Here is a 25880-nt window from a genome sequence, read left to right on the forward strand (position 1 = left end):
AATATAATCAAACACTTTTGTAGTATTTTATGACATACAGACATATGTACTTTTGTATCGGTTTGTATTTAGACATATTTACAATACAGAATACAGACAGGTGTACATCTAGGCTTATACAACAGTTTAAAACTACAAAAAAATATATAGATATATATTTAATATACTAGGGTCTACATTGATTTTAAAATGTGATTTTTTATAATTTTCGGCATTTGGAATATGTGCTAAGGTCGAAACATTTCTGCTTACTACTGGGAATGTTGGACTGATACGACACAATGTTTTGCAAATGCGAGCTTTGCTTGGTCCTGTGATTTGTTTGATTATTCATACAGCTGCCTCGAACTCATCTCATCTAAAAATTATAGTTCTGCCTACGAATTTAGTAAACTACAGTTAGCAAGTATTGTTTTTTTTTTAGTTTTTGATAGTTTTAGTTTCTTTGCTTAGTTTGTGTACTTATTTTATAATATATATTTTAATTTTGATAGTTTCAATCACACATTTCTTTAACATTTATGTACAACATATGTATGTATATTCTTGTGAACGAATGTTTCTATATATATTTTTAGTGCGGCTCAATTACGTTGTTGTTTGTTGTTGCCTCTGAAAACCATTAATTTTTTTATTATCATGTTACGGTATTGTGCAATTTAATTAAATGAAATGCAAATATTTATATGCAACTGTTGCTTTGCTTTGTATGTAACACATATGTACATACATACATAGGTATGCAAACGATTACACAGATAAAAACTCGGCGTATTTCACATGTAAATATCTTAACGTTAACTTAAATCACCGAAACTTTCTACGCGCATTGACACTCACGCGCACAATTATGTGGAAAACACATAATTTTTTGCTTTAAAATTTGATTTGATGCGTTTATAACATCTATGTACGGTATATATATATGTATATATGTATATACGTTTAAAAAGCAAATCGAGCACGATTTCCACACAGCACTTATCATTGCACTGATAAGCACATTTAAAACAAACGCCTTATGGTTGGTCGCAAGATCTTATATGTATGATATAGCAGTATACTGCCAATAGATGCTTTAACTGAGAACCAAGCAATGCGTGTACTCAAACGTGCGGGTGGTATTTCCATAATTGCAGGTATGCTCTGTGGATCGACACGTCCCCACTTCTCTGCAATGCCATTAGCATGCCCAATACCTAACGGTAGTATGAAATTATATAGTAATTTATACCTACATATATCGAATTTAAATATAATGCACATACCTACAACACCGACGACACGCACTGGTCGTGGTATACCGGAGCCATCAATTGGCGCTTGTGGTAAAGCGGCCAGCTGCAATGAATGACATAGAAATGTATCACGCTCCTTCACAAATACATCGGAAAACTCTGGGAATTCGCCAGCCATCTCTTGCATCAACTTTTCGAGTAAATCCCGCTGTTTGCACTCCTCCACCTCTTCAATGCTTATGGTGTCGGTGGATGTGAGACGCCACACCAATTTCATGGTCTGCCATAGCGAGAGCGCGCGCAGTGCACGGTGTAGCGTGATGCGTATAGGTCGGTCGCCGAGATGTAGCATGCAACCGGGTATTTTGTGAATTTCTTCGAATGCACGGCGGAACTCGCCACCCGGCGCCATGCCCAAATCTTTGGCGATTTGTGCGCTCATTTGTAATAAGAGGATGAAGAAGATGCCGTTGATGTAGCCATGTGTTTGGATAATGCTGCGAATCTGTTTTTTAATTTATATTTAATTATTGTTTTCTAAATATATTTTTTAAATCAATTCAGAATTACCTTCGCGAAATTGAAATTTTTAGCTTCCTCTAACAGCGTTTTCTCATCAAGTTTCAATATATGTACACGTGATGGACAGAGTTCAACCATCACCACATCTGGACGGACATTGCGTATAACCTAATGTATATTAAAATTTCTTGGTTATTAACCCACTTTCAGCTTAGTACTTCTACTCACATAAGAGACATCATCCTGCGACTCCTCACTGAAATGAGCTGTGCCCACCAAATAAACTCTGCTACCGAATGGTGTGTCCAGCACTGTTACCGTCGACGGCAAATTCGCTTCAAACTCTTCTATTGTATCATATATTTTCATTTCACGCTTGGTGACGGGTTGTATTTCGGTCGACACCTCCTCAACAATGTCATTTGTATCGCCACTAGCGGCTTTGGATTCAGCAGCGAATGCCTCAACCACATCTACATTTAATGTTTGTTTACTGGATTGTATCAGCGATTCAGCTTTTTTACGCCTATTCTCCGAGGCTGTTGCAATAGCAGTATCGTTAGTTTTTAAGGGAGAACTCTTTTTATTTTTCTGCTGTTCACTTTTATCATTAGTTAACGATTCTATTAGGAAAAATGAATTTTCAGCGTCTTGCTCTTTAATTGAATTATCACTAATTTCTATAATTGACAAATCCGGATTATCCGTTTTAAATATTGTCTTATTTGCTAGCTGGGATTTTGGATCAACTTCTTCTTGTGAAGCATTTGTCTCGGTGCTCTCAGACTGTATTAATAGCAGACTGGCGCTAATGTTTGTATTCAAGTCACGAGTAGCAGTAGAGCTGCCTGAACCGGTGGTTGTGTTAAATCGATGTGAATCGCTGCCGTTTAATGTTGCATCGGAGGATACGTTGAGATGTGAATTGTCATTGGCACTATCTGGAATAATTAACATAAGATAGTATATATGTATAAGTATGCTTAGGCACTCCAAAATGTATTTTAATCTTATATAATTTATACATTCGTACCTTAACTTACTTTTCAAAGTTACGAATTTTGATAAAACACTTTCTCGCATTTCATATATCATAATTTAATTAATTTTAATGTAACGTATGCAGAATTTATAATACTCGGTTTGATCAAAGAATTTAAAACTTAAAATCTAATAGTTACCGTCAAAAGATGTATACGCGGTGAGATTCTCCAAGGCGCTGTCATATATGCTACTGCCACCCAGAGTTGTGTCATTGAGTTGTCCTTTGCTTTTATTTCGAGCACTTAATGGTGGTGATTGGGAGTCTGCTCGAGACAAATCACGATTGGAAGATGAAGATAAGTTCATGTTTTGGAAGAATTGGTTACGTAAACAAATTCGGTTTTCGGAGGATATCTATTTATATAGTTTACTATTTTTTTTTCGTTTTTTATTTAGCAATGTTTGCAGTCTTATAACTATATTTTTGCCATCAATAACTGCAAAGGAAGAAAATATCAATTTTAAAATGACGAAAGTAGAAAGTAAAACAATATAATTTTATTTTGTTTTTCTATTTTATGCGATATTGAATTTGATCACTGATTATATACACTACATTTACTTAAAGATCAATTTAGTTAGAGAACGATTATGAAAATGCTAAATTTTTCAAAATATCAACACCTTCGTTTTTTCACTACCTGATGACGAAATTTTTTATGTATTTACTTACAATAATCTGGAACGATTTGGCTAGTGCATAAATCTTTGCAGTTTTGTGTACACGATTAACAAAATATAAATTATAATGCAAAATTTTTCAAAAAACCAAAAACTAATTGAAAATTTCTATTATCGTCTTTGCGCTCGTTTCTGATGCTCTTGCTATTCCTTCAAATTGTTATTACGACGTTTGCGTTTCATCAACACGTACACAATTTTTTGACATTTGTTGACTTTAGTTATGATTGCCAAGCTTAGAATTCCATCACATTAATGTGTGATACAATTAAGTATTTTTATAAAATTAAGTAAATTATTATATATTAATTAATATCAAATATCAGACATTCCATTATGCGTTTAACGAGTTCTTTGTTTACTATGAGCGGGTGGATTGTTGACATTATCGTTCTTTCAGCAAAATTAAAAATTCTCAATTTATTATTTTTCTTACAAAATAAATATAAACAAACTAATATTCATTGCGATATATATCTAACTAACTAGATCAAAAGTGTTTTATTTTATATAAGAAGACTGAAATACGCAAATTTTTTAGATAATTTTAGTTGCAATTAAAATCTATTGTGAATAGTGCTTTTGTGACAACAGCTGATTGTGACATATCCCTACCAAAGGGAATTTACAAAAACATTGTGCACGTGAAGTTGTTTTGATATACTTATCATTTTTATATTCGTTTATTAAAAATTAATATTTTTTACAATTGTAAACGTAGTAAATAGACTTTAAACATGGAAACGATAAGCCTAAAGCAACGTTTCCTTGAGGATAATATGCAGTACAAGGAAATAAAAGCAAGCGCTGAATTAACCACAATCGGTAAATTTCAAGACATCGACGAAATCGAAGATGAAGTTTGGGTTCTACAATGTCCAAAAGGATTTAATTTGGAGGAAGAATTGCAGAGTCAAAAATTAAAACTCCCCGGTCGTACTAATTTTAACTCAGCTGAAGCTGTATCAGTGGAATATGCGGAACCAGAGACACGTGCCTTCGGCTATTGCAACCGCAAAGGTCGTTACTCCTTGCGATTGCTACCAGTAAAGGGAAGCATTTTACTACGTAATCGTCTAAAAGTGACTGAAGGTGTGACGTTAGAAAGTGCCGAAGCATTATGCCCACCTCCAAGTCGCGTACCATTTCCTGATATGATTAAGGTTCGTCATCCTTTGCATGGTCATCAATTTGACAAGAGCTTACGAATAAACAAATCCATAGCAGAACGTTTAAAGAAAGCGGATGAAATATCAGCGAAGATAACGTATGAAGCGGTTACAAATAGAACAAGTGTGAAATCCCAAAATAGCAAGTTATCCAGTCAGAAGAAAAAATCCAAAACCATTCTGGCTACCAACGGAAAGAATTTATCTGATGACGACGATGTTGAATTCATTGGTGAAGTAACGCCAAAGAAAAAAGAAAACAAACGAAAACGAAAGGACAGCAAAATATTGGAAGAAGAAAAGGGAGCACAATTGACAGTGGGAATCGCAAAGAAAAAGAAAAAATGTGACAAAGTCGAAGAAGTTGCAAAAGATTTGCAATGGCTTCAAAATATATAAATTATACTATTTTTTTATAAAATAAATCCATTAAAAAAAAATTGTGTTTATTGTTTATTTTAATTAAGACAGTATGTAATTGGCGGTATTCAAATTCTTGAAGTATTCACAATAGTTGGTTGGCTTTTGAAAGGTGACCAAATAAATGTCAATTAAAGAGAAAAAGAAAAAGTATAAAACAGCGCGTCTTTTTCCTTCGTAGAAGAAAAATATTTAATTGTTTGTAATAGTTCCAGTTTTTCATTTATATTATATTTATTAAATCGAAATAAATAAATAGAGACTTTCCAAAAACAAATCTATGATGACTGAGGATGAATTACCGGCGGAGGCTTCCACCTCCGCGCCAAAAGATGATGTATATTTTCTACAATATATTGAAATGGAAAATTTTAAGTCGTATCGCGGACATGTAATTGTTGGTCCACTTAAAAAGTTTACTGCAGTAATCGGACCCAATGGCTCAGGTAAAAAATCTTCCACGCTAATACCTAAACTAATCTCACTAATACGCAAATGTACATGAATAGGAAAATCGAATTTTATGGACGCAATTAGTTTTGTTATGGGCGAAAAGACTTCCAGTTTACGTGTGAAGCGCCTAAACGATCTAATTCATGGCTCATCCATTGGTAAGCCAGTTTCACGTAGTTGCTACGTAACTGCTAAATTTCTCATCAATGGCGAGAGGCAAATGGATTTTATGCGAGCAGTTATTGGCGGATCATCCGAATATCGTATCAACGGAGAGGTAAGTTGATTTTTTAATTCTAAAATTGAGATACAATAAAATAATGATCTATAATTTTGTTAGAATGTCTCGAGCAATGTCTATTTATGTACATTGGAGAAAATGGGTATAAACGTTAAAGCGAAAAACTTTTTGGTTTTCCAAGGCGCTGTCGAAAATATTGCAATGAAAACGCCAAAAGAACGAACAGCTTTATTTGAGGAGATTAGCGGGTAATGTACTAAGCATAAGCCTTTCAAAGGTAGTTAAAATTGTTGATTTATATATGTACGTATTTTAGCTCTGGTTTGCTTAAGGAGGATTACAATCGTTTGAAGCAAGAAATGAATTTGGCTGAAGAAGAAACACAATTTACATATCAAAAAAAGAAGGGTATGGCCGCTGAGCGTAAAGAAGCAAAACATGAAAAAATGGAAGCCGAACGTTATGCGCGTTTAAAAAACGAATATGTGAGTTTAACAACAATTAAAAAATTTTTTTTTTATTTTTTTAATAATTTTTTTTTTACTTTTATTTTGTAACTTTTTTTATTAATTTTTTTTCTGATTGTTTTCAGAATGAGAAACAAGTGGAATATCAACTATTTCGGCTATTTCACGTTGAGAACGACATTAAAAAACTTAACCAAGATTTAGAATCGAAACAACAAGACGTCAAAGCCGTGGAAGCACGCAAAGAGCAAGCCGATGGTGTGCTGCGTGAGAAGAAGAAAGACGCCGGCAAGTTTTCACGTGATTTGGCCAAAATCGAGCAGGAGATACGTGAGTTTGAAACACAAATGAATAAAAAACGGCCATTGTATATTAAAGCGAAAGAGAAGGTGGCACATTGTCAAAAGAAGTTGGCATCACTGCAGAAAACGCTTGAAACAGCGCGAGAAGCGGACAATGCACATCAACAAGACATACGCAAATTGGAAAAACAGTTAGCCGAAGTGGAAGCATTAAAAAAACGTTATGAGGATGATCTCGAAAATGAGTCGCAGCGTCGTGGTAAAAGCGTGACAATGGAGGAGGGCTTAGTGCAAGAGTACGATCGCCTCAAACAGCAAGCGGAGGCCACTGCTACACAATATCGTTCGCAATTAGATTCGGTGAATCGCGAACAAAAATCCGATCAGGATATGTTAGATGGCGAAGGCAACCGGAAGGCTTCAGTGGAAGAGTCCTTAAAAAAGTTGTCATTACAACGTGAAGAAGCAGTGAAACGACGCGACAAGCTAATGGATCACATAAAGTCATCACAGGCGGCTTTGGAGGAACAAAATCGTATTAAAGATGAACTGAGACGCGATGTAGGTTGCTCCAAAGAAAAGATTGCGGAAAAGCAACGTGAACTAGAAAACGTGCGCGATCAACTGGGTGATGCCAAGAGTGATAAGCACGAAGATGCGCATCGCAAAAAGAAGCAGCAAGTCGTTGAGTTGTTCAAGAAGCAAGTGCCGGGAGTGGTGAGTTAGTAGATCAGCAAGTAACAACAAAAACACAATCTAACTGTTTTTTTTGTATAATTCTATAAATGCTAAAGTATGATCGCATGATAAACATGTGTCAACCCACGCACAAACGTTACAATGTTGCAGTCACCAAGGTGTTGGGCAAATATATGGAGGCCATAATTGTTGATACCGAAAAGACCGCCAGACATTGCATTCAGGTGTGTTTACATTTTATTTTTTTTTTGTTTTTTTTTGGTAAATGTCAATAACAATTTCTTTTATATAAAGATTTTGAAAGAGGAAATGCTGGAAGTGGAAACATTTCTACCGTTAGACTACTTGCAAGTGAAGCCGCTTAAAGAACGTTTGAGGTACCCTTATAATAAGTATTTTTTGTGTAATATACTAATATGCTTACCGTTTCTCTGTAGAAATATCACCGAACCACGTAACGTCAAACTCGTATTCGATGTACTCAAATTCGAACCACCTGAAATAGAGCGTGCTGTCCTATTCGCTACAAATAATGCATTGGTTTGCGAAACACCCGAGGATGCTATGAAAGTGGCTTATGAAATCGATCGTACACGCTATGATGCGCTCGCCTTGGACGGCACTTTCTACCAGAAATCTGGTATTCTTTCTGGTGGTAGTCACGATTTGGCGCGCAAGGCCAAACGGTGGGATGAAAAACATATGGCACAATTGAAAATGGAAAAGGACAAACTGAACGAAGAGTTAAAAGAGCTGGTGAAGAAATCGCGTAAGCAGAGTGAACTTGCTACGGTTGAGTCGCAAATTAAGGTAAATAAATTATGATTTTTAAATAAAAAACTATATTAAAAAAATACAAACTTAAAGGGTTTGGAGAATCGACTAAAGTACAGTATGGTGGATATGGAATCGTCGAAGAAGTCGATACAGCAATTCGATAATCAACTCAAGATGGTGCAAATTAATTTGGATGAATTCGGCGTAAGATTTTTCAAAAAAAACAAAAAAAAAAAATATTGCTATATGCTGTTAAAATTCACCACACTTTCAGCCTAAGATCAGCGAAATTGAACGGCGTATGATGAAGCGCGAAGAGCATATTCAGGAGATTAAAGAGAATATGAATAATGTTGAAGATAAGGTGTTCGCCGCATTCTGCAAACGTTTGGGCGTTAAGAATATACGTCAGTATGAGGAGCGTGAGCTCGTTATGCAACAGGAGCGTGCGAAAAAACGTGCGGAATTCGAACAGCAAATCGATGCTATCAATACGCAGTTAGATTTTGAGAAGCAAAAGGACACTAAAAGTAAAAAATCAGGCTGAAGCAGTACAATTTCACTAACATGCAATTAATTAAATCATTTCAGGGAATTTGGAACGTTGGGAGCGTGGTGTGCAGGATGAAGAAGATGCGCTGGAGGACTTGAAAGCAGCCGAAAAACGTTATCTTAAGGAAATCGACGAGGATAAAGAGAAAATGGAGAAACTTAAGCAGGGTAAACAGGCCAAAAAGCAAGCCGCCGATGACATGGAAGAGGATATCTCCAAAGCCAGACGCGATGTTTCCAATTTGGCAAAGGAAATACACAATTTGGGCAGTCAGATTTCATCGATTGAGGCCAAAATCGAAACGAAAAAGAACGAGCGTCATAACATACTGATGCAGGCGAAGGTTAGTAATTGACATTTACCTTTGAATTGTGTGTATTTAAAAGTTTTCTCTACAGATGGATTGCATAGCTATACCGTTGCTCAAAGGTTCGCTCGACGATGCAGTACGTCAAGGCGACTCTGAAACGAACACTACTTCGACTTCACTTATTTTAGAACGTGAAAATCAGTAAATACAACATACAATATACAAATTAAATGCCCTCCAATTATTCCGATAATTTTATATTTTTTTTTAGAATCGAAGTCAATTATAGCAGTCTACCGCGTGAAATTTGCAAGCTGAAGGATGATTCCTCCTTCAAAAAGATGAACGACCAATTGCAAAAGGATCTGCAATCGAAATTAGATATACTTGAGCGCATACAAACGCCGAATATGAAGGCCATGCAAAAGTTATCGCTCGTCACAGAGAAAATCCAGTCGACCAATGAGGAATTCGAAAATGCACGGCGTAAAGCGAAAAAGGCCAAATCCGCTTTCGAAAAGGTGAAGAATGAGCGTTCCGAGAAATTCATACAGTGCTGCAATCACATATCCGATGCCATTGATGGCATCTATAAAAGTTTAGCGCGCAATGAAGCGGCACAGGCCTATCTTGGGCCGGATAATCCAGAAGAGCCGTATTTGGATGGCATCAATTATAATTGTGTGGCGCCAGGTAAACGTTTCCAGCCGATGAGCAATTTGAGTGGTGGCGAAAAGACTATTGCTGCCTTGGCTTTGCTCTTCTCCATACACAGGTAAGCATTTTTGTTATATCTAATTGTGCTGCCTTAACATTGTATCCTTGACAGCTACCAACCGGCACCGTTCTTTGTGCTGGACGAAATCGATGCTGCGCTGGATAACACCAATATTGGCAAAGTGGCTTCCTATATACGCGACCACACAAACAATTTGCAGACAATTGTCATTTCGCTGAAGGAGGAATTCTATGGACACGCTGACGCCTTGGTTGGCATAACACCGGCGGTGAGTTTTTAAGGTTCTATTTCATTTAAGATTTTCTTATTTATGCTTTCTTTATTTCTTTATGCTGTAGGAGGGCGATTGTCTGATTTCAAACGTTTACCTGTTTGATTTGAGCGTCTTCGATGACAAGTAACGACTTCGTGTTTTCTTTTTTTTTACACACCAAAAGTAATTTACAGTGACAATGTTGCTTTAAACACATTTCTTTTTCACCATATACATATATATGTACTGTTAATAACGAAACGATCACATTCATAGGGAATAAAAGTAATAAGTAAACATTTTTAGAAAAAAAATATTTATTTAAAATATGTACATATGAGCGCGGTCGGATAAAAAATGCACATTTTGCCTACATGTTGATTTATTTATCAACAGAGGCTCTCTATCTAATTTGATACACTTGAGTCAACGAGTTGTAGGAGTAGCTGGCAGTTGGAGTATACATACGTTGGATGCGCATCAGTCAATAGCTTGGTGGCAACATAATGGCTGTGTAGTGACATGTGAACTTCTTTAAGTAGTCTTAGTAGATTAGGGGTGATCTTAGGGGTGACGGTCTTCTACTTCTTCGGAAACGAGACAGAAATTTTGAAGTGATTTCATTGTTTGTTTATTGCTCGGATTGAGCAAACACGACACACTTCGTTTCGACTGCTATCGGTTTCTATTCTATTGTTGTTATTGTACACTTTCCTTCTCCGGGAGAGATCGTGGGCTTTTGATACAAATACACTGCAAAACACTCCGTTGTGTATTGGATGAAACTTAGTTTTTCCCGGAGATTGAGTTATAAATAAAAAACGTGTGTTCGTCGATTCGATTCGAATTCAGCCTCCAAAATCGAAATATTTGACTTCGAAGTTCGAAAAAATGCTTATTAAATAAATTATTATTAATTACAAGATATAGTCACTAAAAATTCGAAAATATAGATAAAGTCTATATTTATTATTTTATAATTCCATGGTCTATAAAATGATTCGGTCAAGCTTATATGACAGAAGTTATTAGAGGTTAAAGTTGGATGTTCGAAAAAATTGAAAATCTTTATATTTCGAAAAATACTGGTCCAATTTTTGCAAATTTTGTATGGTTGTGAATGTAGTTAAGGGACCCCCTCCTACTGTTATACGTATTTATTTAGTTTCAATAAATGAAATATATGAATATAATTGAATTATAGGAAATATTTTTTGAAATATAAAATTTTGAAATTTTTTTTTCAAATTGCTTGATCGAAAAATTACACACACCATTTGAATCAAAGTTTTGATATTATATTCTCCAATGTACCTTTATTGATTTTACAATCAAATGCATAACAAATAGGTTGTTTCCATGAGGCCATCAATCCTCGAACGAAAACAAATTGCACATAGTTAGATGGTTTTCTAACGACTCTCTCCATCGGATCATACTCATAGCAAGAAGCTATTTTCATCTCATCTATGGAGAGCACAGAGATCCGTTCCTCTTGGTAGAGGATAGCCATTTTTTGGCAAATGTCTATATGCTCTCGGTCCTGATGCATGCAAGATTACAGCTGATGAAATGTCTGACCATGACCAATGTAATGCTTCGTAATCTGACCTTCTGTAAAAATTAGTTTTCATTGCGGTTACAAGTTTACTCGACGTCGATACTTTATTTTCTAGCGATCTATGATATATGTATATAAATAATCAGTGTCTGTGCGTTATATTTTAATACGATGTTAATGGAAAGCATAACAGTAACATGTGATTACATGGCCTGCATGGCCCTGTTTAAACTTGTTCAACCAAAAGTAACTTACTCGGTTTGAACAGATGCATTAACATGAGCTGTATTAAAAAAGGCGTGCCTCTCGCTCATATGCACTAGAAATTTGGGCCAATTCCACAAAAGAAACTCCTCACCACAAAAACTGCAGCATAGCATGTAGAGCTTCCGATCACTAGTTAAAATCTTAGCACAAACAAGTTTGTCTTGAGGCCTAATCAATATTAAAAACTCATAAAATACTATTTATCAGAAGATTAGGGTTTCTTACATCCTTTCTTGAATAACGGGAAGTAGTTTTAGTGAAGGTACGGCATGGGGGCTTAGTCTTCTTCTTTTAAGTGGAGATTCTTTAATTTCTTCCGTTTTAAAATGTAGCCCACATATTCGCGATGACAAACCGAATTTCATCCCACATGATTTTTCCCATTCCTCCCGTTGCGATTTGTCTGTTGGCGGACAAAACATTGGTAAGTTTCTGCCATGAGTTGTTTTGCACAAGCAGCAAGTATTCGGCATTTTTTTTAAATTATTTACAAAAAATCTTGTTTCTCGTTTAAATTTTATTTTATTTTGAATTTCAAAATTTGAATTTTTGCGTAAATATAAGGATTAAATCAATGAAAGCATACATGTCAAATACGGGTAAAAGAAATTAAATGTCATATACTTAGTTCACTTTGTTAAGTACACTTTGATTTGAATAAGAAGAAAAAGTTTGTTACGATTATATTTTTATTTTTTTGGCAACTTACATACATACGTAAATTACATAAGTAATAATATCGCTTCCAGTAAGCTAAATTTCGAAGTTCGAAGGCGAATATATCCAAAAAAAAATGAATTTTGCCGTATTGTGTTATCATCAAGGTTCCCGTTTCGGTGCTTCTGTGTTCCTGACTCATCAAAAACCAATAATATAACATCGAAGTTAAGAGTCACCGTGTCCTAACTATCATATCACTGTACGAATCACCGCCATGCCTGCTCGCCTGCGAAGTTAGGTTAGGTTAGGTTAAGTGGCTGTCAAACGACACACCTAGGCCTTTGGAAGCCCCATTGTGATACCACTCTGACTGAGATGCCTCACACTATCGGGTCGTCATTGAACCACCCTGTGGTCCTCCTGCGAAGTTAAAACAAATCTAAAACAAGTAAGGAAGGGCTAAGTTCGGGTGTAACCGAACATTTTCTACTCTCGCAATTTATTTATTTAACTTTATTAATATTATATAGTACACAATTTGACCCACATATTCGTCATATATATTGTATAAAGTCCATTGAAAGTTGGAAACCATAATATTAGGTTAGAAGCACCAAGGTCCTCGTGTTCGATACATGGGGTCTTGACAACCTATGGTTCGATTTCGGTGATTTTTAGAATGGGGCTACCACACTATTAACATAGTATTTGAGCATAGTTCTGCACCGATATCTTCACTAGTACTTACTTTATATATTGTAATGTAAACGATTCAGATCGTCTTCAAAGTTCTGGTATATAGGAAGTAGGCGTGGTTGTGAAGCATTTGGCCTATTTTCACAACATATCATTGGGATCTAAGGAAACTATTACAAACCAAGTTTCATTGAAATCGGTCGAGTAGTTCCTGAGATATGGTTTTGACCCATAAGTGGGCGACGCCACTTTGGTTTATATAGCTCTATTGCGAGATAAGTATGTACAAAAAACCTAGTTGGGGGCGCCCACCTCCCCAAAAAAATTACATCCAAATATGCCCCCTCATAGTGCGATCCTTCATACCAAATTTTATTTCCATAGCTTTATTTATGGCTTAGTTATGGCACTTTATGTGTTTTCGGTTTTCGCCATTTTGTGGGCGTGGCAGTGGTCCGATTTTGCTCATTTTCGAAAGCAATCTTAATCGAATGATATCTTAATTTTTACTCAAGTTAAAGCTTGCACAGACGGCCGGACAGACAGACATTCGGATTTGAACTCCACTCTTCACCCTGATCACTTTGGTATATATACCCCTATATCTAACTCGTTTAGTTTTGGGTGTTACAAACAACCGTTATGTGAACAAAACTATAATACTCTCTTTAGCAACATTTGTTGCGAGAGTATAATTATTGACAGTAGCCGCCTCAGAGAATTCGTATGTATGTATGCATGTGATTGGCGTTCAACCGTTCAGCCGGTTATAGCCGAGTCGATGAGAGCGCGCCACTGCTCTCTTTCCTTCGCAGTTCGGCGCCAGTTGGAGATTCCAAGTGTAACCAGGTCGCTCTCCACCTGGTCCCTCCAACGGAGTTGAGGCCTTCCCCTTCCTCGGCTTCCTCCGGCGGGTACTGCATCGAACACTTTCAGAGCTAGAGTGTTTTCGTCCATTCGGACAACATGACCTAGCCAGCGTAGCCGCTGTCTTTTTATTCGCTGAACTATGTCAATGTCCTCGTATAGCTCGTACAGCTCATCGTTCCATTGTCTGCGGTATTCGCCATCGCCGTTGGCAATGTTCTGAGGACCATAAATTTTGCGCAAAATTTTCCTCTCGAAAACTCCTGTTGTCGTCTCATCTGATGTTGACATCGTCCAAGCTTCTGCACCATAAAGCAGGACGGGAATGATAAGTGACTTGTAGAGTTGGATTTTGGTTCGTCGAAAGAGGACTTTACTGTTCAATTGCCTACTCAGTCCAAAGTAGCACCTGTTGGCAAGAGTGATTCTGCGCTGGATTTCGAGGCTGACATTGTTGTGTTGTTGATACTGGTGCCCAGACATACGAAATTATCAACGACTTCGAAGTTATGACTGTCAACAGTGACGTGGGAGCCAAGACGCGAGGGCGCCGACTGTTTGCTTGATGACAGGAGATATTTCGTCTTGTTCTCATTCACTTCCAGACCCATTCGCTTCGCCTCCTTATCCATGCGGGAAAAAGCAGAACAAACGGCGCGGTTGTTGCTTCCGATGATATCAATATCATCGGCGTACGCCAGCAGCTGTACACTCTTGTAGAAGATTGTACCTTCTCTATTTAGCTCTGCAGCTCGTATTATTTTTTCCAACATCAAGTTAAAGAAGTCGCACGATAGTGAGTCACCTTGTCTGAAACCTCGTTTGGTATCGAACGGCTCGGAGAGGTCCTTCCCAATCATGACGGAAACTTTTGGTGTTGCTCAACGTCAACTTATACAGCCGTATTAAGAGAATTTACCACACGATAATTCGTTCAATAATGGCGATCTCAAAGTACTTATCGAAGGGCATTATTTTTACATAACTATGTTTCCATCTATTTTTTCAAATACTTACAAGTACTCTCACACTTTTGCTCTAATAATTCCTCCTACTTACTATAAAATAATATTAAAATAATAAAAAAAAGACTCCAAACAAATTCGTTTTAACTGCTTTTATTTTTTGCAACTTTAATAACTTTTTATTAAATTTTTATATAACTTTTCTTCCTTCGTTCTTTATTTAATATTTATGTTTTTTTTTCGGGTGTGTGGGGAAATATTCTCAATAAATTACATACAATATTTGTTGTATTTGTTTAATGTCGGTTGAGTATGTTTACTGGTATGCATTCTTGTATAACTTTTAGTTAATAACTACCGTTATAGTAGTTTACGACATAGTACATACTATTATTGTGTTGGAATTTGAATAAAACTCTTACAATGTTGGCGTTCATCATTAAACATATGTTAGTGTATGTGTGTGTGTGTGTGGTTGTTGTTGATACAAACTTATTGGATTTGCGAAAAACAAAACAAAACAAAAAAAGAAATTTATCGAGAATAATTTGCAAATCGGTTATTAAATAAAAACAATTGAAGCGATTTTATAAATCGCCCTGATGACAGTATGCACTTAGTAAGTAAGTAATAATCATATTAAAATTATAATGCAACATTGTGTGGCAATAACATTTCAATGACTGACTGCAAGTATTAATGACAAACATAGGTTGATGGGTGGTGTGACAGCGCTTTTATTACTAGAAATACTAGTAGTAACGCTAACACTTGTTGTTGTGGTAACTGTTATCTTTTCAATTGTTGTTGTTGTTAAAGCGCTCTTTTGCATTCAAATAATTTCAAGAAAATTACAAAAAAATTATATTTATAATTTCTGAATTTTTGCCAATTAGATAAGCATATACATGTCTGGAGGTCAGCAGCTATGGTTTTTGGTGGTCAGCGGGTTGTTATAATGCTTGTTGCAGTATCTTTCATATTATTTTTTGTATTCTATTTTAGGCATTAGCAATGCTAGCATTATTAATATCGTATAAATAGTTGTTATTGTTATAGTTGTTTCCATTGTTGTTGTTGTGGTTGTTGTTGTGATAATTATTGCTCATTGTATCCATACTGTTGCCGCTTCTGTTATCGCCGTTGCTCTGTCCATTGTTGTTGCTGTTATTATTATTATAATTATTACCATTGCTGTTAACATGGCGCATTGTGTCATCTGTGATTGTTTTTATTTTTGTTGCATTGAACGTGTTGACTGAATTTCAGCTTTTCAGAGGCCCTTTATTACTGCAAAAGAGAAAAAGAAAAGAAAATTAATTATAAATAAAATAGTGTATAAAATACAATAAAAATAATAATAATACAATTCCTCAAATTCCAAATACAATTTTTGTGTCTGACTAGCCTCATCACTTATGGTTCAATTTTATAAAAATACGATTTTCTGACTAAAATGTCTTTATTGTAATTACATATATGTTTTGTATCGTTTATACGAGGGTAAAGCAAAAATAAGTATGGAAGGCGGTACTACGAATGGAACTGAGCTCTGATTAGACTGGATGGACTGAGATTATTATTATCTTCGAAATGGGTAATAAGAAAATATGTAGATTATTTGAAGAAAATGGAGAACTTATCAGAGGAACTATACCCCGGTTTAATTTTTGATGTTCGAGATATCTAATAAAATATCTAGTCAAAGGTTAGGTGGGTTTCAAAATTTCAAAATTTGAGATATTAAATAGTGCAATATGTTTAAAATTTTATCCAAAAATATCAAATCAATCCGAGATATACCCTTATCAAATATAAATCAATCCGAGATAGTCCCTTATAAATATATAGAATATCAAATGCTAAGAGATATACCCTTTGTAAGTTCCGCGCATCAGGCTACGTCAGTACGAATGTAAAACTTCAAACGCATTTATCTCAAAACTCAATTTTTCATGTTGGTGGATTTTGGATATATCAAAAAGTTATGAATCGATTTTATTCAAATTTTGCACACATCTTTGGAATTACATTATCTAGTTAATGAACGAAGGATTTGCTTATATTTCAGTTGTAACAATTTTTTTCGAGCCAATATATGCCGAAAATTTGACCAAAAAAGTGAGTTTTTTGATTAAAACTCTGTCAAAAATTCAAATTTCAATATTTTTATTTTTTCCTTGGTTCATTAACTAGATTTATCGATATACTATCGAAATATTTTCGGTTTACTGTTTTTAGATGGACCAATCGTGAGTTATGATATCCACCGCAAGATACGTCATGGGAGATGAGTTGCCAAAGGCTGAGTTTTCGGAATTTTTTAATAAAAATTTCACAAAATACTGTTTAAACATGATACGCTGAATTGTTTAAATGAAATATATTTATTAAAAAAATTGTAAAAATACCTTTGTTTTTAGCCTCTGAAACCCACCTAACCCCTTAAAATAAGTTCAGGGGATTCTAAATGGGGTAATACGGGAAGTTGATGACCTGACCCAAGCAAAGGAGGGATTTGAAAAAAGAAAACAGATTTGAGTAAAATTACCTAAGGTAACGCCTCTGGTATGGGTTATTACAGAGGATTGTGATGATAGCGTGAAATGTTTAGAGATTACAGCTGTGAAACACCTTTCATTCATTCTAACGATGGTGTACATTTTTTATAACACATCAAGTTCCAGTCTCATAAAAGTTGGATTGTTTTGATGGATATAAAATTATTATATTTTTATGGTCATTGAATTGTTAAGATTTCTTGGAATAAGCATATTAAGCTTGATAAGCGTAGTTTTATTATCTTTCAACTTATCAACGGCGTGTACATCAAAATATTATCCATTACCAGACTTTTTTTATTCGTTTGAGCAAATATTCCACTACTGGACTACTTTTCCAGACTGATTGAAAGGATTTCGAAAAAATATAGTTTTACTAAATCGATCGGTTTATTCAAAATTGTAGTATGTACTTGTTGAGGACGAACACAAGTAATCCGGTATTAAATCAGAATTGAACAACAGTTTTTGGTCGGCAAAGAAACATCTAGTCAGTGCCGATATGTGACAGTTAACGTTTCCCCTTAAAGAACATTGATTCATACCATACTGCGTGAGTATATAATGTTCCCACGACAGTCGGAATGGATCCGGACTCTTAACCGGTCAAGTATTGTCAACCAGCAACATTCCTCTGATATTTATTATTTAGATATTATATTTTGGAAATGTTTAAAAGGTTAGGGGATTTTCAAAAATTCAATTTTTGTTTTTTTTTTGCATTTTTGTTAAGTGAAATTTGTTAAAAAAATTCTCTGAAAATTTTAAGTTGATCCGATAATTAATTTTTGTGTTATTCGACAAATAGCAACGAGCGCTCGGGCACTCCAACAGAGTAGTGTGAAACTCTAAATGTGTTTTTCTCAAAACTATGTTTTTTGAACTGGTGACAACTGTAACTCGAAAACCGCTCAGTAGTTTTTAATGAAATTAATACAGAATACAATTAGAATACATAATTATTCTGGGACGGGGATCGAGGCTTTTTTGTTTTTTCAAAATTTCGATTTTTTAAGACCAATTAACTGTTGATTTGTTCCCAAAAATCTAGTAAAAAATTTCCTTAGGCCACAATTTTGTTAATTTTTGAAAAAAAGCTTAGATCCGGCCCAGTATTATCTATTTATAAAACTAATTTTTCTTATCCGATTTATTTTAGATGAATCTCCAAGGACTTATGATTGTCACAGCAAACACATTTTTTTGAAGCTGAGTCAACACAGACAGCTATAACTTGGGAAATCATAATTTTTTTTCAAATTTTCGTGTATTTAAGTTAAAAAATTGTGTAATAATGGCATATTATTACTTTTGAAAAATAACATGATTTAATAGCAAAAAAAAATTACTGAACATTCCCACTTTTCGTGTCTCTGACTACCCCTTAATGCCACTACAACAACAACAATATAAAATGTTCGTTTTCGTTCGCACTTTAGCGCATGCTTACTTGTTTTAAATAATATTTGCGAAATTATAAATTTTATAAATATTTTATATAAATTTGTTGAATATTTAAAATCAATACTCACATTGCTACATATTTAAGGCTATCACAGTGTATCTTATACTCCATTGCCGTTGTTAGAGGTATGTTTAATATCCTACGTAGCGTGTCACGGATACGTGTCGTGCTCGTGTGATCAGTGGCAGTGCGATTCCAAACTGATAAGCTATCCTCCTATTAATGGGGAAATGGAGAAAAACAATTGCGTTAGAAAACATTATAAATAAATTATATTTTTTAGTAAAATAAAATAAATATTATGCTTCACAGATATGCAGTTACACCAAGGGCTGAAAAAAATGTGTACTCGTACTTACTAGTTTACCCACTTTAGTTGAAATAAAACAATATTTTTTTTTTTGCATTTATTTATTAGTCTGTTATTTTCAATCAATCAATATTTAAATCATTTATCCAATCAATTACGCCAAAAATATACGATACTTGTAACAAATAATGAATGCTATATGTATATTAATTAATTTAATTATATTTGTTTGTCTATTTTCGTTTATCTGAATATAAACACTTGCTGTTATGCCTTTTTTGGATGTTATCATTTTTTGTTTTTTTTTTTTTTTTAATTTTATAATTTTTATTAAATATTTTATTTTATGTTTTTACTTCAAATATGCAAGTAGGTATTCTAACACTTAATATGTAATTCAAAAACCAATTAACTAAACTTACTAAAAGGAGAAAATTGTTTTAATATATAATAGTTATATTTTTTTTTTACTTTTACTATTGAAATATATATATATTTTTTTTTGTTAATTTTTTTTACCTTTTTATAATTGTTGTATATTTAATTATATATTTTTAATTTCATAATTGTATTTCGTATTAATTTTTTTTGGTTTTTTCCTTTTTTAATTTTATAATTAAACCGTTTAACAATAATGAGTATTTTTTTCACCAAAAAATTTGTTATACAATTTTATATTAACACTTTCGCTTGTGGCGCGCATGCGCGACTTGTGTTTGCCGGCGGGTTGTTGCCAGCGCGCTGCTCCGTGCGCATTATTACTTGATTTATTTGCAATTTTTTATTTTCTAGATTTTTTTGTGTATTTAATTAATTGTGTGTGTTGGGTTTTCGTATATTTTTGAATTTGGTGATTTCATTTCTAAGCTTCTCAATATGTTTGATGTTGGATAGTGCACCAAATTGTTGTACAACTACAACGCCTAGAAGTAGGCAACACCATACATATACATATGTGTGTGTGGCTCTGTTTGTTGGTGTATACTTTACTCATTCATGCTGCGAAACAGAAAGAGACAACACGTTTATATCGTTTTTGTTGAATTTAACAAAGTTAGCGCCTAAAACTATGCTTCCATGCAATATATAATATGAAAATGAAGCATAATTTTTGGCGCTATAACTTAATTTATATTTTTCTTCGTTCTATTTATTGGTGCCTAAAATTATGCTGCAATATAACCCAGTACAGCATAATTTTAGTTGCAATATCTTATTATATTTGCTTTATTTCGACCTATCGCCTAAAACTATGCTTCATTTATCAATTTTAGCATAATTTTAGGCGCGTATTTATATTATTTCGATTTTACAACATTGTATTGGGTATGCGATTTTTCAAAATATGTACTATTGCTTATATGTGGTTAAGCTGCTTTGCAGTTTACTTTTCAATCTTGCGATTTTCTTAAATATATTTGTTAAGTTTTGTTGTTATTTTTTAAACATTTTGCTTGCTAATAATATGTAATTTAAGGGCTCTGTGACCCAGTGTCGTGTGCGTGTGTGGGTTGGCTAACGGCTTATTTACTGTTAAACCTATATGCGCTCCACTAATTCGACTCTCTGTATGCACTTTCAAATGCTGTTCGTTAACAATTAGTATTCTGTTTTTTGTTTTTTTTTCAATTCATATACCATATACAACGTGTAAATATGTATGTTGTATGTATATACAAACGTGTAAATACACTTGTCAAGTATATAGTTAAACTTTTCGCCTCAAAATGCGTAACAAAGAAATTTTTGACTTTAGGCTTTGCATTTTTATCCGCCAAACTAAGCCCTTTGAATTAACTTGTCTTTGGTACGAGTATGTATATGTAAGTATGTATTTTCTTTATATAATACATAATAACTTGTATATGCATATATGTAGCTGCATTTGCCTAAACTTTAATTCACGTTGTATGAGTGTATTCTAAGTATTAAATATTGAATATATTTAAAATATATATATATATATGTACTTGTATATATATATTTTTTTAACATTAATTGTGTTAAATATTTAATTTCAATTATTTTTTATTGCTTTTTGGTTATTTAAGTTTATCATTTCCAACATTCCTTTACGTTGATTACGCACTAAGCGTTACGTCGACGTTAATTGATAAATTTTGCCAATTATTTAATACTTTGGAAAAGTTCCCTAACAATTGTTGTTATTTAATTTTGTTGTTATATGTATAACGTTATTTTTTGATATCTTCAAACCCACAGTAGTTTTGTTGACAGCAACAAATTGCTTATTTTTTGGTTTTTTAATTCGATTCTTTGTTGATATTTTCGGATTTTTCCAGCATTTGCTGTCATTCCACTATGCGTTTGATATGTTGCGGTTAGAACCATTTTAGCTATACTTTCATACTGCAATTTCAAACCCGAGAACACCTCTAAGTAGTCGGAACCCGCTCAAAAAAAAACTAAATGATGGTTTAAGAAAAAATAAATGAGATGAAGCACATATCTAGGGATGAATCACTTATCTATGAAGTAAACTACTATCCAAGAGCAATAATCGATATTGGAAACGGTCACCAAATACGCTTACACTTCTCATAATATATTTTTTAAATTCAAAAAACGAGATTTTTGCTAAATATGTATCTGAAAGACAACATTTGTATTTCAGAATCCACAGAACTTTCGACATAAACTTCAAAAATCGTTGAATTTGGAGAGAATATGATTTAAAATATAATGACAATATAGACAGTATCAGCTAACAGTATTAAATAGTTGTTAAATAGTTGGGTTCGAACTGATCTACAATTACGGTACTATCTCTTAAGACTTCAACTCTTCTCTAGTTGCTTATTTAGACTTCAACTGTTCTCTAGTCGCCATATCGCAGTTCTCACTTTTCGAAATTTTTCACTTCCTATACTTTTCAGATATTTTCCAACCTAGTTGTTTTATGTTCTATTACTCATTTGACTATTATCACTAATTGTTATTATATTTTTAATGTATGTTAATATAAATTTGGAGATCTTTGCATATTTATACATAAATATTAATGTTTCTTTGGTCTAGCTTTCAATTAGGCATATCAAATACCAATATTCTTCTGGTATATGCCATGCTTATTCACTTAATTAGATTTGAAATAGTTTTGCTTTCGTTATGAATTTGTTTTATAAATTCTAAATTTTATTAATTGAACTTGCGAGCTTCTTAAAATTGTAACTATATTAATTTATATATATATTTCAATGTTTTAAGTACTATTATATATGAAACTTAAAAAAATTGTATTTTTTTTATTTATGTTTAATACTTAATAATTTTTTAAATTTAATATGCGCTTTCCGATTATATTACATTTTGTTGTAGAATCGAATTGTATTTGCCAAGCGCTGTATTATTCTACGGAAAATTTGTATTTTGTGTGATTGTGTTTGCTGTAAGTTTTAGTGAAAGAATGAGTTGTTGTAAAATATTATAATAAGGAATTCAATATAAATAAGATTTTATACATTTATAAAAAGGTTTTATCGCATATTGGTCTACAACTTTGCTTCCGCTGTTTTTTTTTTTGTAAATTTAAGTTTTTTTTTGTATAAAAACAGTTACAAATGTCGTTGAGCCTCAGCCGCACTTTTCTTGGAATTAAAAAAGAAAAGCAAAATTTCCCGCAAATGTCGAGAATTCGGCTCAAAAAGTGACATTTTCAGTTGAGAATAAGTTGCGTATGACAGCAGATCTCTACAAATAATTTGTTGGTTTAATGTTGACACAAATGTCCAAGATCGATATAAAACGATTTAATCGACCAGTGCTTGACCCTAGAGACATCTATTGGAAAATGGCGGAAGCAAAGTTGTAGACCTAATAGTTTCACACATTTTGATATTGAAACAATGACTGGCAAATATGTCTCCGAGTCTGAAGTTGCACACACGCGCTATACTGAACTCGTAAATTTTTTTGTTGAAGTTTTGAATTTTATTTTAATATTTTTCAACCCTGAATTTTGCGACATTTTTGGGGTTTTTTGGTCAAATTAAATTTAGAGATTCTCAAAATAATATATTTCATACTGGAATTAAAAAAAAAATATATTGTTAATATTTTTTCTATCGTAATCCATAGTTAATGAATATTTTTACCAGTTTTCATTAACTAGTTGATGAATAAAATATTTTTTTTATATCATTACTGGTTCGGATCTCAAAACATTAACCAAGCAGTGTATTTTGCTAGACATATATCATTGAAAAGAGTCTAATTGAAAGATAGTGTGTGGTTCTTTGACGACTGCAGACTACAGACCAGTCCTAAAACATATATTTTAAACAAATGTTAATTAATATTTTTTAAAAATTTTAAGATAAACAATCATCACATCTACTGTGTGTGCACATATCTACAATATCTGAATATAACATATCTATAAAAAATTGTGTGTGCTTGTTGTTGTCTGTAGTATGTATGTATGTTGTGTTTTACGCGAGAATCTAAAGTAACACCTATCGAACACATTTATGTTTTTTCATCACTTTGTTTTGTCATAAATTATACATTTTATTTAGTACTATACATACACACGTTATTTATTTTACACAATTTTTCGAAAATAGTTTAAATTTAAATTTATTAATTTTTACTCCACCTACATAGTATATATTACTATTTAAAATTACTACAGTTATAAATTTAAAGTTTTTTTTATACAATAACGTTTTATGACTAGCGTCAATATATTTTGTGTAGCGATATATTTTGGGATTAAAGGCAGAAAAATATACGGTTCTATTTACATTTGGAGGTTATATTTATAAATATACGAGTAAGTATGTATATTAAGATGGCAACTGCTATACATTGTTTTTGCTGTTATTTAACAGTTGCGATTTTTATTTTGAATGCTAGCTTTTTATTATTTGTTTTTTGAATTTGTTAATTACTTGAATTTCAATTGGTGTTTTCCTAAGTATCAAGCGAATTTGCATATTCGCATTCATAACATGTGAAAAATAATTTAGTATTGAAAAAAAAAAAAAAAAACAAATAAATAAAAATATAAAATATAATACCAACAGTGTTGAAAGAGAAGGCAAATAAATAAAAAATAAAAAAAAAATAAAAATAAAATATTTTTAATATTAAATTTAGTTTAAAAAAAATATATATATTTATTGTAAAAATCAAAAAAATCAAATAAATAAAAATATAAAATATAATACCAAAAGTGTTGAAAGAGAAGGAAAATAAATCAAAAATAAAAATAATTAAAAAACTTAAAAAAAAAATAAAAAAAAATTTAAAAAATATTTTTAATAAAAAAAAAAATAATTAAATAATATGCTTTGTTGAAAATTTAATCATATTTGTGTGTATGTGAGTTTATATTTATATTGAATTTTTATGTGTAATTGTAATTAAGTATTTACTATATATGTATGTATTTATGTCTATATAAGTTTTTATGTAATTAATTTATATAGTTGAATTAATCTTCAAAAAAATTCAACTTATTCAAATTGATGTACTGTTTATTTGGTATTTTTTGTTTGTTTTTATTTTTTTATTTTTTTTTACTATTTTTATTTTTTAATTTTATAATTAATTTTAAATTATATTATCAATTTTAAATTTGATTTAATTTTTATTTTTATTTAATTTTTAATATTTTTTTTCATATATATAAATTAAAATTTTTAACAAGATTTTACTAGTTTACAAATTTAATTGTATTATTTTATTTTTAGTATTATTTATTTTTTTACAATTTTTTATTTTATTAATTATAATTATATTTCAAATTTTCTGATATTTTATTATTTTTTATATTATTTTATTTTACTTTAATATTTAATTATTTTAACATCACAATACAATAATATTTGCTTTAAATATTTTTATATAATTTTCAATTTAAATATTTTGTTTTATACTATTTAATTATTTTTTTGTTTTTTTATGTAATTTTTTACTAAACTGTTTTATTAAATAAGTTCTTTGTGATTTTTTATTTATTTTAATGTTTTTGTTGTAATTCCTGACCAATTTACTGGCAATTTCTCGCTGTATATTTCAAAAAAACGTGTTTTGGTTTTTTATATGTCTTCAAAACCATTTTCGATTATGTGACAAAAAGAAAAATTTTAACGATGTTTTATTTGACTTTAAATTTGTAATTTTTTACACAATAAATCTTAATATTAAACACTAAAAACCATAAACAATCAATAGAATGAATATAGTACATAATGCATCACTTGATCTCTGGGGTTAGCGTAAGCACTCAACCACGCATACTGACATATATAATATTACATAAATTACTTTCATTGAATACATTGAATATTGTAAATAAATTACAAAATATATATACTGTTAGCCAAATAAACTCATCAAAGTTCTTAAAATAGAATTTATCTTATTTTCATTAAAACCAGAATGCAGCACAGCAAGAGAAGTGCTGAAATATGAGAATAACACCTAAGTATGTATGTATGTATGACACATGTATCTAATATTAACCGTATATTTTTTTAGTAAGCAAAAATTTAACGCCACTTAAATCCGGTTGCGACGCCAACACAAAGCTGTCAACGCTGCGCTTACATAAGTTATGCTCTTTACCACCTGCGCTTAAATATTGCCGCGCTGCTGCCTCACTCTTCGCTATCTGTGATTATCCACGTATAT

At 32.4% G+C, this 25880-nt stretch overlaps 4 protein-coding genes across 4 annotated transcripts in view; 2 read left to right on the forward strand and 2 right to left on the reverse strand.

The window, feature by feature from the left end:
- Positions 1 to 23: 23 nt before the first annotated feature.
- On the reverse strand, positions 24 to 3668 carry LOC105215849 (traB domain-containing protein). Its single transcript, XM_011190011.3, has 6 exons — positions 3478 to 3668; positions 2942 to 3241; positions 1989 to 2701; positions 1809 to 1928; positions 1269 to 1743; positions 24 to 1199 (listed from the first exon to the last, which is right to left on the reverse strand). The coding sequence occupies exons 2-6, from the start codon at positions 3108 to 3110 to the stop codon at positions 1006 to 1008; spliced, it is 1671 nt and encodes a 556-aa protein (XP_011188313.1). The 5' UTR covers positions 3111 to 3241; positions 3478 to 3668; the 3' UTR covers positions 24 to 1005.
- A 425-nt stretch (positions 3669 to 4093) lies between these two features.
- On the forward strand, positions 4094 to 5100 carry LOC105215848 (uncharacterized). Its single transcript, XM_011190010.3, has one exon. It carries the CDS (start codon positions 4223 to 4225, stop codon positions 5051 to 5053), a length of 831 nt encoding a protein of 276 aa, XP_011188312.2. The 5' UTR covers positions 4094 to 4222; the 3' UTR covers positions 5054 to 5100.
- Positions 5101 to 5205: 105 nt separating this feature from the next.
- LOC105215847 (structural maintenance of chromosomes protein 1A) lies at positions 5206 to 10182 on the forward strand. Its single transcript, XM_011190009.3, has 15 exons — positions 5206 to 5520; positions 5584 to 5804; positions 5868 to 6016; positions 6085 to 6253; positions 6361 to 7254; positions 7332 to 7460; positions 7531 to 7613; positions 7674 to 8046; positions 8104 to 8217; positions 8288 to 8543; positions 8605 to 8909; positions 8965 to 9077; positions 9148 to 9651; positions 9706 to 9883; positions 9954 to 10182. Exons 1-15 carry the CDS (start codon positions 5355 to 5357, stop codon positions 10014 to 10016), a joined length of 3717 nt encoding a protein of 1238 aa, XP_011188311.1. The 5' UTR covers positions 5206 to 5354; the 3' UTR covers positions 10017 to 10182.
- Positions 10183 to 15021: 4839 nt separating this feature from the next.
- The window catches only part of LOC105215846 (eukaryotic translation initiation factor 4E type 2), a 144667-nt gene continuing 133808 nt past the window's right edge, over positions 15022 to 25880 (reverse strand). Inside the window, exons 3-4 of the mRNA XM_054225710.1 lie at positions 18978 to 19126; positions 15022 to 16174 (exon numbers count right to left, since the gene is read on the reverse strand). Of these exons, the coding sequence (XP_054081685.1) occupies positions 16150 to 16174; positions 18978 to 19126 (174 nt within the window). The 3' untranslated portion in view covers positions 15022 to 16149. The remainder of the gene's footprint in view (positions 16175 to 18977; positions 19127 to 25880) is intronic.

This window comes from Zeugodacus cucurbitae, chromosome 2 (assembly GCF_028554725.1).
Source record: "Zeugodacus cucurbitae isolate PBARC_wt_2022May chromosome 2, idZeuCucr1.2, whole genome shotgun sequence".
NCBI lineage: Eukaryota > Metazoa > Arthropoda > Insecta > Diptera > Tephritidae > Zeugodacus > Zeugodacus cucurbitae.